We start from the raw sequence: 14,691 nt of genomic DNA on the forward strand, positions 1-14,691 counted from the left end.
GTAAAAACAGACAGAGAAGTATTAGAAATCTTTGAGATACATTTTGATGCTCTACCACACCCAAGGCTAATAGTATCAATTCCTTTCTAATTGCTGACAATGCATATTACAATAGTCAACCACAACGGGAGAGCCGTTTGGTTCACACACAGATTAAGCAAGTGATGCTGCAGATTCCCTTGCACAAAGCACATATGGGATGTCGATTATGTTATGACTGTCAGAAGGGAGGCTGGGGTGGGGGGGAGTGCATGGCTGTGAGGGAGTGCGAGCTGGAGAGACGGTAAGGGAGGTAGGGGGAGGGGTTTGTTTATCTCTGTTGTGTTTCCTGACGGTAACAGCGCCTCCGGAGCCCACGAGGGGGTTGAGACAAAAAGCAGGGAGACTGCGCGTGTGAGGGGGATGATGGGGAGCGATGGAGGACGGTTAGCGATACCAATGACCAAGGGGGACGCGAGGGATGGATGGACACACAGACGGATAGAGGCAGAGCGTGTGTCAGTCGACTGCTCCTCGCCTAAACAATGAATGCGCTGTGGTCGCTGCCGGCAACACATCGGCACGGCAACCGGAGCCAGAGGGGTGCGCACTAAGCGGGAATGTGGAAGTAACAGAGAGCAAGGGGGAATTGAGAGAGCACCTTCTCTCAAGAGATAGATAGATCCTTCCTCTTTGTGTGTGTCCGTGTGTCTGTGTCTTTGTGTGCGTGTTCTTAGCATGATCACACGCATTTCTGTGTTTGGAACCAGTTCACTGACACCATGATCTTCTGTAACCATCTAGGTGAATACAAGAAGGATGAACTGCTGGAGGCAGCGAGGTGAGTACCAAAGCTCTTTTGTTTTTATTTTTACTCCTCCACCTCCTCTTCTTCCCCTCCGCTGCCTCCTGCTTCCTCCAACTTTATGGCATCCATCATGCATCTCCTCTCCTCTCTTTGAGTCTTTGCCGCCCACCCTCACATCCCTTCATCCGACTCATACTTTCTTCCCCACTGTTCGGTTGTTTGTCCCCCATCTTGTATCCTCCCTTTTCTCCTTGTCCACCATTAGCTTCTTTTTATGGCTTCCTCTTTTCTCTTATCTTATTGCCTTTCTCCACTTTTTCCCCTGTATCCCTTCCTTTGCTACACTGTTCTATTCTCTTCATTTATTACCTTACTCTTATGTGAACGCTTGTTGTTTTAACATTGTCAGAGTGGCATGCTTTCTCTAATACAAAGGATATTTAGAGCCACACTGAAAAGTACAATTGTGTGAAAAGACAAAATTTGGAATGTAACAAAAAATAGTCTTTTAACAAGTTGAGAAAATTTCCACAGTAACGTGAATGCAACAGTCTAGACCAATAGCCTTTGTTCACCCTGGAGACGTGCCATATATTTAGCGGTAATATCATTTAATATTTTTTAAAGGCGGTTGATGATGGAACAAACCCACCAAAAATGTTGATTCTGTATATGTAGATCTTTCTCAGCAACAGACACAAACGTGTACAATCACATAAAACTTCATATTCATGATAGTGTTGACGTGACAAAACCTATACTAAAATATAGCATTGCATTTTCAACCCAAATATTATTTTCTTCTTCTTCTTGTAATATTTCAACTTTTTTTTTTTTTTTAGCGTGAACCTAACATTTCTTTATAAGCTATAGTTTCAGATGCACATCACATTTAGTCAGAAACAATCAAGTAAATATGAGGAAGAACAATCAATCTTGTTAAATTGATGAGATGAGGGTTTATAATTTTATAATGTTTGATTTACATATTTGCGTGCAGCTGACATTGGTCGTCTCACACCCTTGAAGTAAAGGGAGTCGCCCCTTGACAGGATTCCAGTTGTCACCCAATTGGAAGCAAATGTTGTTTTAGGAAAGAAAAAGGGAGCCCTGCATCAATTTCTAAAAGTAAATAAAAGAAAAAAGAAAATCTTCAACAACAAATTTTTATTCTGTGTCATGTTGTTGTTACAAACACAGACAAAATTGTTGGTACCCTTCCATTAAGAAAGAAAACCCACCATGGACACGGAAAAAAACTTAAAACCATCGAAACTGGAATTTGCCAAAATGCATATTGGCTTGCCGCATAGCTTCTGAGAAAATGAATAATGCAAAGAAAAGACCGCACCTACTGTGAAACATGGAGGAAGCTTTTTTTGTTGTAGGGGTGCTTTGCTACATCCAGCACAGGATGTCTTGAATCTGTGTAGGGTATAAGGCATTCTGGAATTAAATTTCCTGCCCAGTGTCAGAAACCTTGGCCTCAGTGGCAGGTCACTGGTCTTCCAACAGGATAATGACCCAAAACACACAAGAATTGCTCATCAAAACATTCGACTATTCTGAAGGGTAGTTCAGTGAACCCTAATCTAAATGCTATTGGTCTTTGGAAGGACCTAAAACACGCAGTCTTGAGAAGGCATACTTGAAACCCAAGGCAGTTCAAGGTGTTAGATTGCAGTGATTACATCAAAAGGTTGTTGTACAAAATATTAAGTAAAGGGTATTTCATGTTTGTCAAGGCCAGTTTCATTTTTTTTTCCAGTAATTCTGTTGGGCTACAAAAAGCAATGCCTTTTCATCATTATATCCAGAAGAAGCAAAATGTCAAAATATTTGGATCTTGACAACGCAATGCAGAATTCCTGATATATATATTTTTTTATAACCCTTCTATAGAAAATCCATTTATATTTAGTTACGGCTACCATTTTCATTTTGCTATTGTTGCGGTTAATGCGTGTGGGCTTTAAGTTTATGTGTACGTATGTACATGCTTACATGTTTGTTCAATTTGTACATCACTATCCCAGTGTGTGTGACTGAGCACTGTATTATGGGGTCCACAGGTTGTTTCAGTGTGTCATTCCAACAGCTGAGCCACTAATTGGCCTCCCTAAACATTTTTAAGTTTTTCAGAGTAACTCTTTTTTGGGGGGCCCATGTATCATCACTGCACAGAAGCTTGGAAGTATAAGTGGCAACCTATAAAATGGTTCGGGTTAATTAACTGACACAGTCAAGTCAGGCTGATTTGTCTCACTTCCTCTGTAATTTATTAGCATATAAGAATGCATAATGGCTTAAACACTTAAAACTTGATCTGAAAAATGTACGTCATATATTTACTTTATAGGAACATTGATAAACGTAACTTTACAATGCCGCATCATTTTAATAGAATAACAGTATAGTGTATTTACTGTATGTACATGAAGTATCGCTTCAGGGATACAATCTGCTATTAAAATCCACACCAAATAGCTGCATTCATTTTCTCATTGATGATGTGATCATGTAATATTTGGTTAAATAAAACAGGATGACCAGTATGATAAATTTAGAATAAATGTTGAATCGGATATTCCAGATAAATATAACAGCTCATGTTGTGGGGGCGATAGGATGTTGTAATTTGGCAGAAGAAGGAAGAAGCTAGAATAATAGATTTTGTCTGGCGAGGATAAGAGAAGAGAGATTGAAAATTACAGCAAATAATGCTGCGTGGAAAGGTGGAGGTAAGCAGGAGGAGTGAGAATTGGTTTTGAGATTATAAAGACAAAGCCAAGGCAGTAGGGTAAGGACAAAAAAATGATAAGGTTAATAGAGTGAGCCAACAGTTATTTTCTTTCCTTCTGACAGCGTCTTCTTTCATAGCTGTCTAAGTAATCCTAGTTCAGTTGGTCGCTGCCATGGCAACTCTTCTCTCTGGTTATCTAATGCCAGGGCAGTAAACCCTCAAACCAGGAAACCCATCAGAAACATGAAGATAATCTTCAATTCTTCTAGGCTTGTCTTCTGGAGCAGGCTTTTTTTGCTGTCAGTTTCACACTAAAACACACACGCACACAAATCATGTCAGTCTGCAAATGAAAATTCTTCCCTTCATTCCTTCAGGCTTCTTATCTCATTGTTCCCCCCCACACCCGTCCGTGCTCTCCCGCTAGGGTACAGCACTAATCCTCTATGGTGGCGGATGCTCCCTAATGTGTGCTCATGTACATTCGCAGGAGTGGGAACGAGGAGAAGCTAATGGCTCTGCTTACACCGCTTAACGTCAACTGCCATGCAAGTGACGGCCGCAAGGTAAGAACAAATCTTTGCCACACACAACGAAAACACAGTGAAGCAGCAGAAGGAAAGTCATTAGGGTGACTCGGACAGCCACCTTATGTACATTGCTTATTGGTAATTGCTGCAAATGCTCACATTGGCAGCTGCAGGCCTTGGTTGTATCAAATCCTCCAATCACCAGTAAACTTTGGCAGCCTTTTTGGTTGCCAGGCATCATCAGAAATTTAGTGACTCATTTTCTACCACTTAACCTGTTGAATGAAGGCGAGCTGGAGCCTATCTAAAATGATTTTGGGCAAAACGCTGGGGACATCCTGGACTGGTCGCCAGCATACCATTTACACCTATGGACAATTTAGAGTCTACAGTAGAGGCTTACAGGAGTGGATCTTGATTTACGTGCCCTCCTACTCCCACAGAGATTGATCCCAATCCTGAGTGAGTCTTTAACCCCCCACCCCCTTTCCCGCAGCGATTGATCCCACTGCCTCACAATTTCGAGTGTTTAAAAAAAAAAAAATAAAATTCCACTCACTCTCACTCCCGTAGAGATTGATCCCTCCCTCCCAATCTCCAGTGTTAAAAAAAATCCTGCTCCCTCCCACAGCGATGAATCCCATTCTCTACCCAACATTTTACAGAATCCCACTCCCCCCCACTTTTTTTTTTTTTTTTTATTTTTTTTTTTTTTACTTATAAAATATGTAGTACATGGGTCGACCCTTGTGAGGATAAGTGGCTCAGAAAATGGATGGATGGATGGATGGGTCATCTCATGTCTGCCTTTGTCACTCCAGTATATACATTAAATGACTGGAATGAGCAAGAAACAAAACATAGCCTTATTAAAATTGATTCATCAGCACATTTGAACATGAACACTGTCCAGAACTTTAGTTCAAACAAAAACAACAACGTAACATTGTGTTACAGAACATGAGTCCAAGAAGCCTGTATGTTGCTATGCAAGAACAACAAATCATGTGGGATGTCCCATTAGGTAGCTTTAATTACAATTTTATACCTGAATCATTTGAATTATATCTTGATTAATGAATCAATCATATCTGTGAAAGTTAATATATATAGCTGAACTGAAACGAAACAGGTGGCGATGATTGAGGCAAGGCGGGTCACTTTAGGGCAGGGTCAGACAATCACAACTGTGGAACACACACAAGCGCACCTGAAATGAGGGGATAATTAGACACTAAATTGAGAAAATAATTCCAACCACAAGGAACTGAGGACTGATTTTCTTCTTAAAGTTTTCCCAGCTTGAAACTCCCAAGCCAATGACCAGCACAAGTTTGAGGACCCTCTTTTGGTCTCGCATACCTTTTATACTTAATAGCTTCTGAACCCTCATCAACATTAACCTTTCACTAAAACTGTTAACCAGTGGCGTTTAGAGACTTGGCAGAGGCACTAAGACAAGAATGAATGAATAGTTAGATAGATAGATAGACAGACAGATAAAGGGACAGTCAGACAGATGGACAGATAAATAAATCTTGGCAAATAAAGATGATTCTGATTCTGATAGATTTCTCTGTATATCCTGAACTCCTGTTTCGATCCCAGTGTTGTATTGCGCAGAATGATGCCACAGGGAAGTTCTGCGTTGACATAGTTCAACTGCTCATAGGTGATGTTGTGTTTTTCAGCAGACCACAACCTAGTTCAGAGTGAATAGGTAGCGCCTTTGCTGGTTGCACTAAAGTAGTGCCCTTCATTTACCCTTAATTGCTTCAAGACACGATTAATCAGGAATGAATTCCTCACCATCCATCCATCAATTTTCCATACTGCTTATCCTCCCTAGGGTCGCGGGTGTGCTGGAGCCTATCCCAGCTATCTTCGGGCGAGAGGCGGGTTACACCCTGAACGGGTCGCCAGCCAATCGCAGGGCACATAGAAACAGACCACCATTCACACTCACATTCACACCTACGGGCAATTTAGAGTCTTCAATTGACAGAATTCTTAACAATCAATGAATCAGTAAATTTTTGTCAATCCTTAGTTATTTCTTTTTGCACTGCCTGTTACAGTGAGTTCAGTTTTCAAGTTGTTCCGTGGTTATAACATGCATCTGTTTTCCAGTTAGACTGGATATAAGGTGGAGCTTTCTCACGAGAGCTGACCACACTAGAGTTTGTATTTAACAGGGCTGAGACATCCTGGTAATTTGGTCTGCACTTGCGTTTCATTAGTGTGTTCACAACTTCACATCCGACCAGACAAACCACGAGCAAACGAGCAAGACTTGGATTAAAACGGACTAAGGACTGCTAATGTGAAAACACCCTTAGTCTGATCTGATTGGTTGCCTTGCAAAGCCTTCTTGATTTCGTTGCATTGAACCTTGTTGGAAAAACGAAAAGAAACCCAAACCAGTCAGAGGGGTCGTTTTCTCTTGGTGAATGTCATATTGATGCCATAACAGCCCCAAGGAGCTGTCTCCTATAATTACAGGTACTTTAGAGTTCTTCATAATGCTCATCTGCAGCCCACTTGCATGATATCACTGTCGTACCCTTAATTGTGTGAGAGTATCTCTGGCCATCATCCTTTGGGAAGTGCAGGTATTAGGTCCATAAAATTTCCTCCGAAATTCAAAACACAAACAAAAGGGATCACTAGGTAAAATGAAACCTAATGGTGCTGAAATAGACTACTGAAAACATATCCAGCATATCTATCCAGTCCAAGCTTGTTCTAAAATGACCTCGTGCGTCATTTCCATTGCTTTTTAAATTGCTCCGACTAAAAGCAGCCATGCATGCTAGATGGAATATATTTTCACGCCAGTGCAATTTTATCCTTATTATGGTTTTAGGGATAAAATTGTCTTGATGGGGATTACTTTCCACTGCTAACATGGATTAATGGAGAAAATCCTCCTTAATGTCTATAGATACATTGTTGATGACACTTGTCATTCTCAGCTCCCCACACATTAGTTGCAGCTAGTACTCTACTGTAGATACACACACACGCTCATGTTTTATTACATATAAATTTGATTTTGGAGAATTAAAAAGTTTGACATAAAATTGGGCAGTGCGTCTTCATCTTCGGTGCAGTGGTGGAATTTTGTCCACTGTTTTTTGAGGTCTTTGTGCTTATATCGAGTGGTGTGTCATTTGGGGCATTTCCCCAAATAAACAAAACAAGAGTTGAGGCTTAAATATCTGTCAGCTGAAAAACATTAAAAGGAATGACTATGATTTAGATCTTGATAAAAGCCTCCACTGCGGGAGAAATAAAGAGCTAACTTGTATTAAAACTATGTGAAGTTTTATTAAAATTGCACATTTATACTGCACGTGACAAAATACACAAGATTATACACAAGCATAACAATTTACAACCTGATCTCACGTTGAACTTTTTAGCCATTATAATTGATAATTGAATTTGTTATGAGGCTTCAAGTCCTGGCTCCAAGTCTCGTCACACTCCTTCAAACACAATCATCTCCATCATGTCGACAAACACACAAATAAGCAGCATTAATGAACCAGAGATATGCCCTGGAAGCTCTTATAGAAAAACTCTTTATGTCCTATTTATGCTATATTATTTCTCTCATTCCTGTAAAGGTTAGAGCTGCATTGAGCTATTGTACCATCAATATCATGTACGTGTGTGAATATGTGAGTGTGTGCACTCATGTGATTGAGGGCCTATAAGTGAGGATATTATTAACACAGCTGAGTAGAGAGTATTATGGAGTTGCCTCTTGAATTCACAGATACACATGCACTCATTGCTTCTTCTGGAAATATGCTTTTTGACTGAATAGTCACTGGCGTGGACACGCACACATTGTCATTAATATTTGTATTGTACAATATTTGTTTTCCTTTTAAAAAACATAACACTGGTAGACTCTTTTCATATTATATTTATTTTTCAGCAAACACATCCCATGTTTAAAATTAAATATCTCTTGGCAATTAGTGATCTTGTTTTAGCGAAGTGTCTTTGTGCCAGATGATTGACAGCCAGGTAGACAAAGTGAAAAACATGGTGATTGAAGACATGTTTAAAAGTTTATTATGAGAGCTTACATTATCTTCCAGAGAGCACCATGCCTATTGACTGTCCTTTTTTTCCTAATCAAAAAGCTCTTTGTCTGTCAATCATTCTATGGAAAAGGGTTTGAAAAATAGATGTCGTCCAAGCTAGAAGGCTGGAAGTAAGAAAAAAGGGACGCCACAGCAACCCAGATATGATTCATTTCTGACATTCTGGTTGAATTGAACCTGAAATTTGGTCTAAGCTAATGTTGTCACAATACCAACATTTTGACTTTGATACCATACCTGCATAAGTACCTAAATACTGACACTGAAACAATGGCAAAAATCTAAAATATCAGTAAAGGCTGTGGAATCATAACTGAACATGAAGCTTCAAATTCGTAGTATTTTTAGTAATTTATAATATTGGGCAGTGAAGGATCCTAATTCAAAATCTTATAAATTGATGTATACAGTATAGTTTATTTTCATGCCCCTGTTATACTGTCATATAGCCTATATGCTGTTTAGACACAGGATTTGCACATTCTTAACATTATCATGTGTTTTTTAATAATTAGATCGAGCTCTGTTAATATATATATATGTACATATACATATTAATAAATGGAAAATCAGTCAATGCAGCTCCATTTGTGTAAAAGTAGCAGTTGTTTAAAGGCTTATAATTAAAATCGATGCTAATTTCCATCAGCCCATCAATGTATGGCCTTTTGCATTTTATGTTATCATTAAGTTAGTGTTTTTTCTTTCAATGAAATTTTGTGGTTTGGGTAAACATTTTGGTTTTTAAATGTACTCTGCAATATCTAACAGTTCAGGTGGCTGAATATGAGTAATAAACTGTCAGTGACAAATGGAATCTCTCAAGTACAAAACCATTTGGCATGTTGTAATTGAAGGAGAAATTGATGTAGTTGAAGCTGGTAGTTTGTCACAAGATGACAAACCTCAGTGTTGTCATGTTTTCGTCCAGCTGTTGGCTGCATTGAGTGTGCAGGTAGTGAAAACTCTCTATGACAGTTAGTTTGTTTTCAATAATACATTTATTTTATTTTATTTTTTTTAAATCACTTCCATACATTCCTTTCATGGCAGAAATTTAAATTTGATTATCTTTATTTCCTGGGCAATTTTAGTTTTTCATTCAAGACTATATGTAGTCTAATGGTTTTGTTTCTTTTACTTTGGATAGGTTGCTGTCATCACACGTGATGTATTATACACACACTTAAACGCAAAAAAAATTGTCCCAGTGATTTTTCACCCTCCAATTAACATCATGTTGCATTGTTCTGACAGCTAGCAGTCATTGTTGTCATGAGAACATCTTGACAGGTACATTTAACAGAGCGAATGGCGAGGGAGTGGCAGAACAATGCAGTGGCACAACAAAGCAGGAAGTAACACTGTAATTGTTTGTCATTTATATTTTCGATAACTGCCATTTTCAGTTGCTCTCTTGGAATTATTGTACTTCTTTGCTTGTGTGAGTCATCACTATGGCTACATGCACGTTTCTGTAGAGGGACAGCAAATGGATAGTTTTGCGCAGAAAGGCAGAATGAAAAATTTGTCTTTTCAATTTGGCTGAAGCTTATCGTTCACATCGTTTCCCTGCCGCCTTTATTTCCCTCACTATATGTGCTTGCCTTCCTTCACCCCTGACTGCTTGCGCGAAAGCTTTTAGATGATTAGGAACAACAAAGTAGCAGGGTCCTTTGTATTGCCTTTGTTCACTTGCAGTCTCATGATGTGTGTATTTGAAATGTAGCCACCAGGTCATTGCAGAGGTGCAGTATGCCATTTAGGGTAGTTGAAGCTTAGCATTTTACTGTACCTCAGACATTTCATTCTCCATAGACAATGTAGCATTTCTCCCCGCCACACAACATGCACATAATGCAAGCACCAGTAGAAAATGTCGTCTGTAAATATTCAAATATCTATTCAAAAGTAATTTACATTCAGGCTTGTTCTCCCATATCATCTGTCATCCAGATTTTCTTAGCATATTTTATTTTCTGTCCACTTGTTCCATAAATCCCTCCCAGGATGTTGTTACATGTTATTGAAGGATGAGAGCACATTATGTGGTCTCATCATGCAAAGAAATTGTGTTAACAGATTGAGCTGACCTTAACTTTTCCATCTGCATTGTTGTGGTGGCAGAGATATTGTGCTTATATAAACTAAGCACGGCGGCATGGTGGACGACTGGTTAGAGCGTCTGCCTCACAGTTCTGAGGTCCGGGGTTCAATCCCCGGCCCCGCCTGTGTGGAGTTTGCATGTTCTCCCCGTGCCTGCGTGGGTTTTCTCCAGGCACTCCAGTTTCCTCCCACATCCCAAAAACATGCATAGTTGGGTAATTGACAACTCTAAATTGCCCGTAGGTGTGAATGCGAGTGCGAATGGTTGTTTGTTTGTATGTGCCCTGCGATTGGCTGGCAACCAGTTCAGGGTGTACCCCGCCTCCTGCCTGATGATGGCTGGGATAGGCTCCAGCACGCCCGCGACCCTAGTGAGGAGAAGCTGCTCAGAAAATGGATGGATGGATGGATAAACTAAACACACACACGGTCACAATGTTGCCTTTCAATTTGCCTTTTTCCTTTATTAAATAACCACTATGAGCACAAGTATGATGAGCTTAAACTAGTCATTCTGACATGGCCATGATCCAACAGTACATGCGTGTTGCTGGTAGCTAACACGGAAAGATGTACCGGTACTCACTCAGAATCTGATTCAATCTTTACACGCATTTGTACATGGTTAGTGTACCAACAAGGACATGGGCAGGAAGGCGTGCGCACATGCACACGCAATGACACTGCATTTACAATGAGGATGATGACTAACATGCCCTGCTTCTTCCAAATGCTGCTGTCACATCTCGTACAAAAAGGCCTTTGCCCAGCTCTGCCTTACAGCGTGCAGTCACTAAACATGATGCATGTTTCAAGATTTTGTCTAAATATTGGTCAATATTAAGTCAGCAAAATGTAAAATGTCCACCTGGACCATGTTCTGACAAAAATGGCCAAGTTCCCATCCAGTGTTGTTGTACATCTTGATCTAGTGGGGATGTACTGATACGGCTTTTTTCGTGAGTACAAGTACTTAGATTTGAGTACTTTCCAATACCAAGTTCATAATGCTGGAACTCGCGGGATGGCCGCCTCTGTCGCTGCCTGAGCAGAGTTCATCATCCATTTTGCAGAGCATAATTTGCATTTGGCTTTATTGTCGTAATCCGGGTTTACATTTACAAATATCATACATAAATATAAGACAAATATAACTCAAGTAAACTTAAAATGTTGTTTTTAAATGATTTTTTAAGGAAAAAAGCTATTCAAAGTAACCTGGCCCTGTGTGAAAAGTAATGGCCCCCTAAACCTAATAACTGGTTGGGACATCCTTAGCAGCAGCAACTGAAATCAAGCGTTTTCTATAACTGGCAATGAGTCTTTCACATCTCGCCGACTCTTGCTCGCAGAATTGTTTGACTCCAGCAAAAACGAGGGTTTTCGCGCATGAACAGCCTTTTTAAGGTTATGCCAGTGCATTTCAGTTGGATTAAATTCTGGAGTTTGACTAGGCCTCTCCAAAAACTTCAGTTGACTTACTGGTGTGAACTCTGCCATGGATGTCATTTTTTGCCCAGTCTCTTCCTTATACACTGACCTTAACTGAGGTAAGGGATGCCTCCAATTCTTTAGAAGTTGAATAGTTTTTTTTCCTTAATAAATGAAATCACCATTTAAAGACAACATTTTAAGTTCACTTGGGTTATATTTGTCTGATTAGTTTGATCATTTTAAACATTAAAGTGGGGAAACTATGCAGAAATATAAGACTTTGAGAAGGGGGCCAGTACTTTTTCACGGCACGGTAAAGTTTCGATGACAATACCAATACTCTTATCGGTATTGGTGTATCCCTAATTTTTAATCTTTTTAATTTGAAAGAACACAGGATGGATAGTTACCACAATTTCCATAGCTGACATTATGTTCTGCTTTGTCTCGCCAAGTAGTGTACTCCATTCTGGTCTCTGTGGTGGCATCATCTATGTGGCTGCGCTGTGGCACCTCTCATACAAACATATTATTTTGTATTTCTGTAGCAGAAAATAATCAAACAATAATTACTCTACGTCTACTGAAGAATCCCATCTTTTTCCCCCCTCCTGCTGTCCTTCAAAACAGAATCATGTTGTAGAATCACACAGTGGGGAGGCGAAAGGCGCTACGTCATGTTAAAGTGACACCTCTGTTGTTATAATGCAGAATTCCAGCCTACGGGACGACAGAAGCTTCGCACTGCAGCTTTAAAAGTATATCATAAAAACAAAAAGTTGCAATGATGAAGGCATAAAGCAAAAATTAGTCACCATTTCAAAAAAATATAAAATATATTCTTACTGTCACACTAGTATAAAACAATACAATAAGAATGTGAACTTGATAGCAAAATGTGAAAACAATGAAACAGTCAACCTCAACTTTACCGTGTTTATTCTTCTCCTTTCACATTTTATATAATACTTGTTGTCGCTGATCCCAAAAAGGCAAAGAACAAGTAAAACGGATTTTCTTGGATGTTTGCTGAACTGAGGTCTCAATGAGGTATGCTGACATTGTGCATTGGACAGTAGCGACAGGCATGTTGATCAGTTGATTCTGAATTGTACAACTTAAGGGGCGTTTGACTTAAGGTTCCACTGTGTTCCACTATAGAACAATAATGTCAACTACCTGGAACATTGTGTGTAGGATATTACGGATTAATAGGATTATCAATTTAATAATCGAAGCAAGGTATAATCAATGGTGTAGTGCTTTTAATGTCACCCAGAATTTTAGTCTTAGGGTAGCTATAAAATTTGTTTTATGTGATTATTTTCATCACTACCTACTTTGAATGAATCCTGGGATTTTTTTATTTTTATTTCAGTGTTTCCGGTAGTTGTCCTGCTTTAGGGAAGAATGACTTTTAGTCAGACAATGCACAGCGAGCTGAAGCGTCTCATTTCCATGGCCTCTTAAAGCATTTATTACTGCAGCTTTACTTTTCACTTTTATGACGGAAGTCTATTCTTTCTCGCTGCAGTCTGGTTCAGGTATGGAATAATAACTTCCTGACTGCAGAATTTTGACATGAGAAACATCTGACTGAGTGATACTCCCAAAATCAGGATTCTTAGCCTTCGTGCAGCAATGCACAGATGTCAGTGAACATGAGCAACTTATTTACAAAATATCCTTGTATGTTTCTAACTCCCTTCTCCTGCTCACCTTGCCCTCTCTTTGTGCCTCTCCAGTCCACTCCGCTCCACCTGGCAGCAGGATACAACAGGGTGAGGATAGTTCAGCTGTTACTACAGCACGGAGCAGACGTTCACGCCAAGGACAAGGGGTATGTCCAGTACTGTGTATACAAGTCCAACAAAGCAGCGGAATGAGCTACATTCAAATTGAAGAAACTCAAAAAATATAAAACTTGTTTTTCCTCTGTGCAATTGGTCATACTGAAAGGACAGTATCTACTCCATACATCCATCCATCCATTTTCTGAGCCGCTTCTCCTCACTAGGGTCGCGGGCGTGCTGGAGGCTATCCCAGCTATCATCGGGCAGGAGTCGGGGTACACCCTGAACTGGTTGCCAGCCAATCGCAGGCACATACAAACAAACAGCCATTCGCACTCACATTCACACCTATGGACAATTTAGAGTTGTCAATTAACCTACCATGCATGTTTTTGGGATGTGGGAGGAAACCGGAGTGCCCGGAGAAAACCCACGCAGGCAAGGGCAGAAAATGCAAACTCCACACAGGCGGGGCCGGGGATTGAACCCCGCTCCTCAGAACTGCTACTCCATACAGTCCCCACCAAAAGTACTGGAACGGCAAGGTCAAGTCCTGGGTTTAAACAAAAGGTGCCTGTCCTGAGTTGTTTAACACATCTAGATCTAAATACCATGACATAAAAGCTGCAATTCTGAACTTTTGTCTCATATTCATCTTTTGATCTGAAACCCAAATGTCTTCACTATACAACAAAAACAAAGGAATTGACCTTGCTGTTCCAATACTTTTGGAGGGGAGTGTATAGGGATAATTCATCACCGTAAGTCCTCCAAGTTTCTATTTTGAGCGACTGTGGGCCAAAAATATTTTAAACAACAATATCTAAAAATGTTACCTTTAGAATATCAGTGTCACAGCCATGCAGATGGTAGACAAGCTTAGAATAAAGTGAATGACTTCTCTGTCATTTTAAGAGCAACCTCAAGTTTCCTGTTCTGTAATATTGGTTGACCAGCCATGACACATCTTATGTTGTGTTACCGCTAGTATCGGTCTCAGTGTGACTTCAGCGCTTGCACAAACTTTGCAGCTCTTTAATGATAATGGTCAGATGTTAATTTTAAGACCTGATGTTATTACGCAGACACATTTGGTTAGCTATGCTAAAAGTCATAGAGCCTAAAAGCCCTTAATTCCTTCCTGTTACTCTAATTATTCAACTAATTTTCAAGAAAT

At 39.8% G+C, this 14,691-nt stretch overlaps 1 protein-coding gene across 1 annotated transcript in view; it reads left to right on the plus strand.

Moving 5' to 3' along the window:
• Positions 1-14,691, plus strand: part of LOC133489839 (poly [ADP-ribose] polymerase tankyrase-1-like) — an 82,435-nt gene that overhangs the window by 39,369 nt on the left and 28,375 nt on the right. The window contains exons 5-7 of the mRNA XM_061799000.1: positions 784-820; positions 4,021-4,096; positions 13,467-13,561. Coding sequence (XP_061654984.1) covers positions 784-820; positions 4,021-4,096; positions 13,467-13,561 — 208 coding nt within the window. The remainder of the gene's footprint in view (positions 1-783; positions 821-4,020; positions 4,097-13,466; positions 13,562-14,691) is intronic.

Source organism: Phyllopteryx taeniolatus, chromosome 15, assembly GCF_024500385.1.
Source record: "Phyllopteryx taeniolatus isolate TA_2022b chromosome 15, UOR_Ptae_1.2, whole genome shotgun sequence".
Classification (NCBI taxonomy): domain Eukaryota; kingdom Metazoa; phylum Chordata; class Actinopteri; order Syngnathiformes; family Syngnathidae; genus Phyllopteryx; species Phyllopteryx taeniolatus.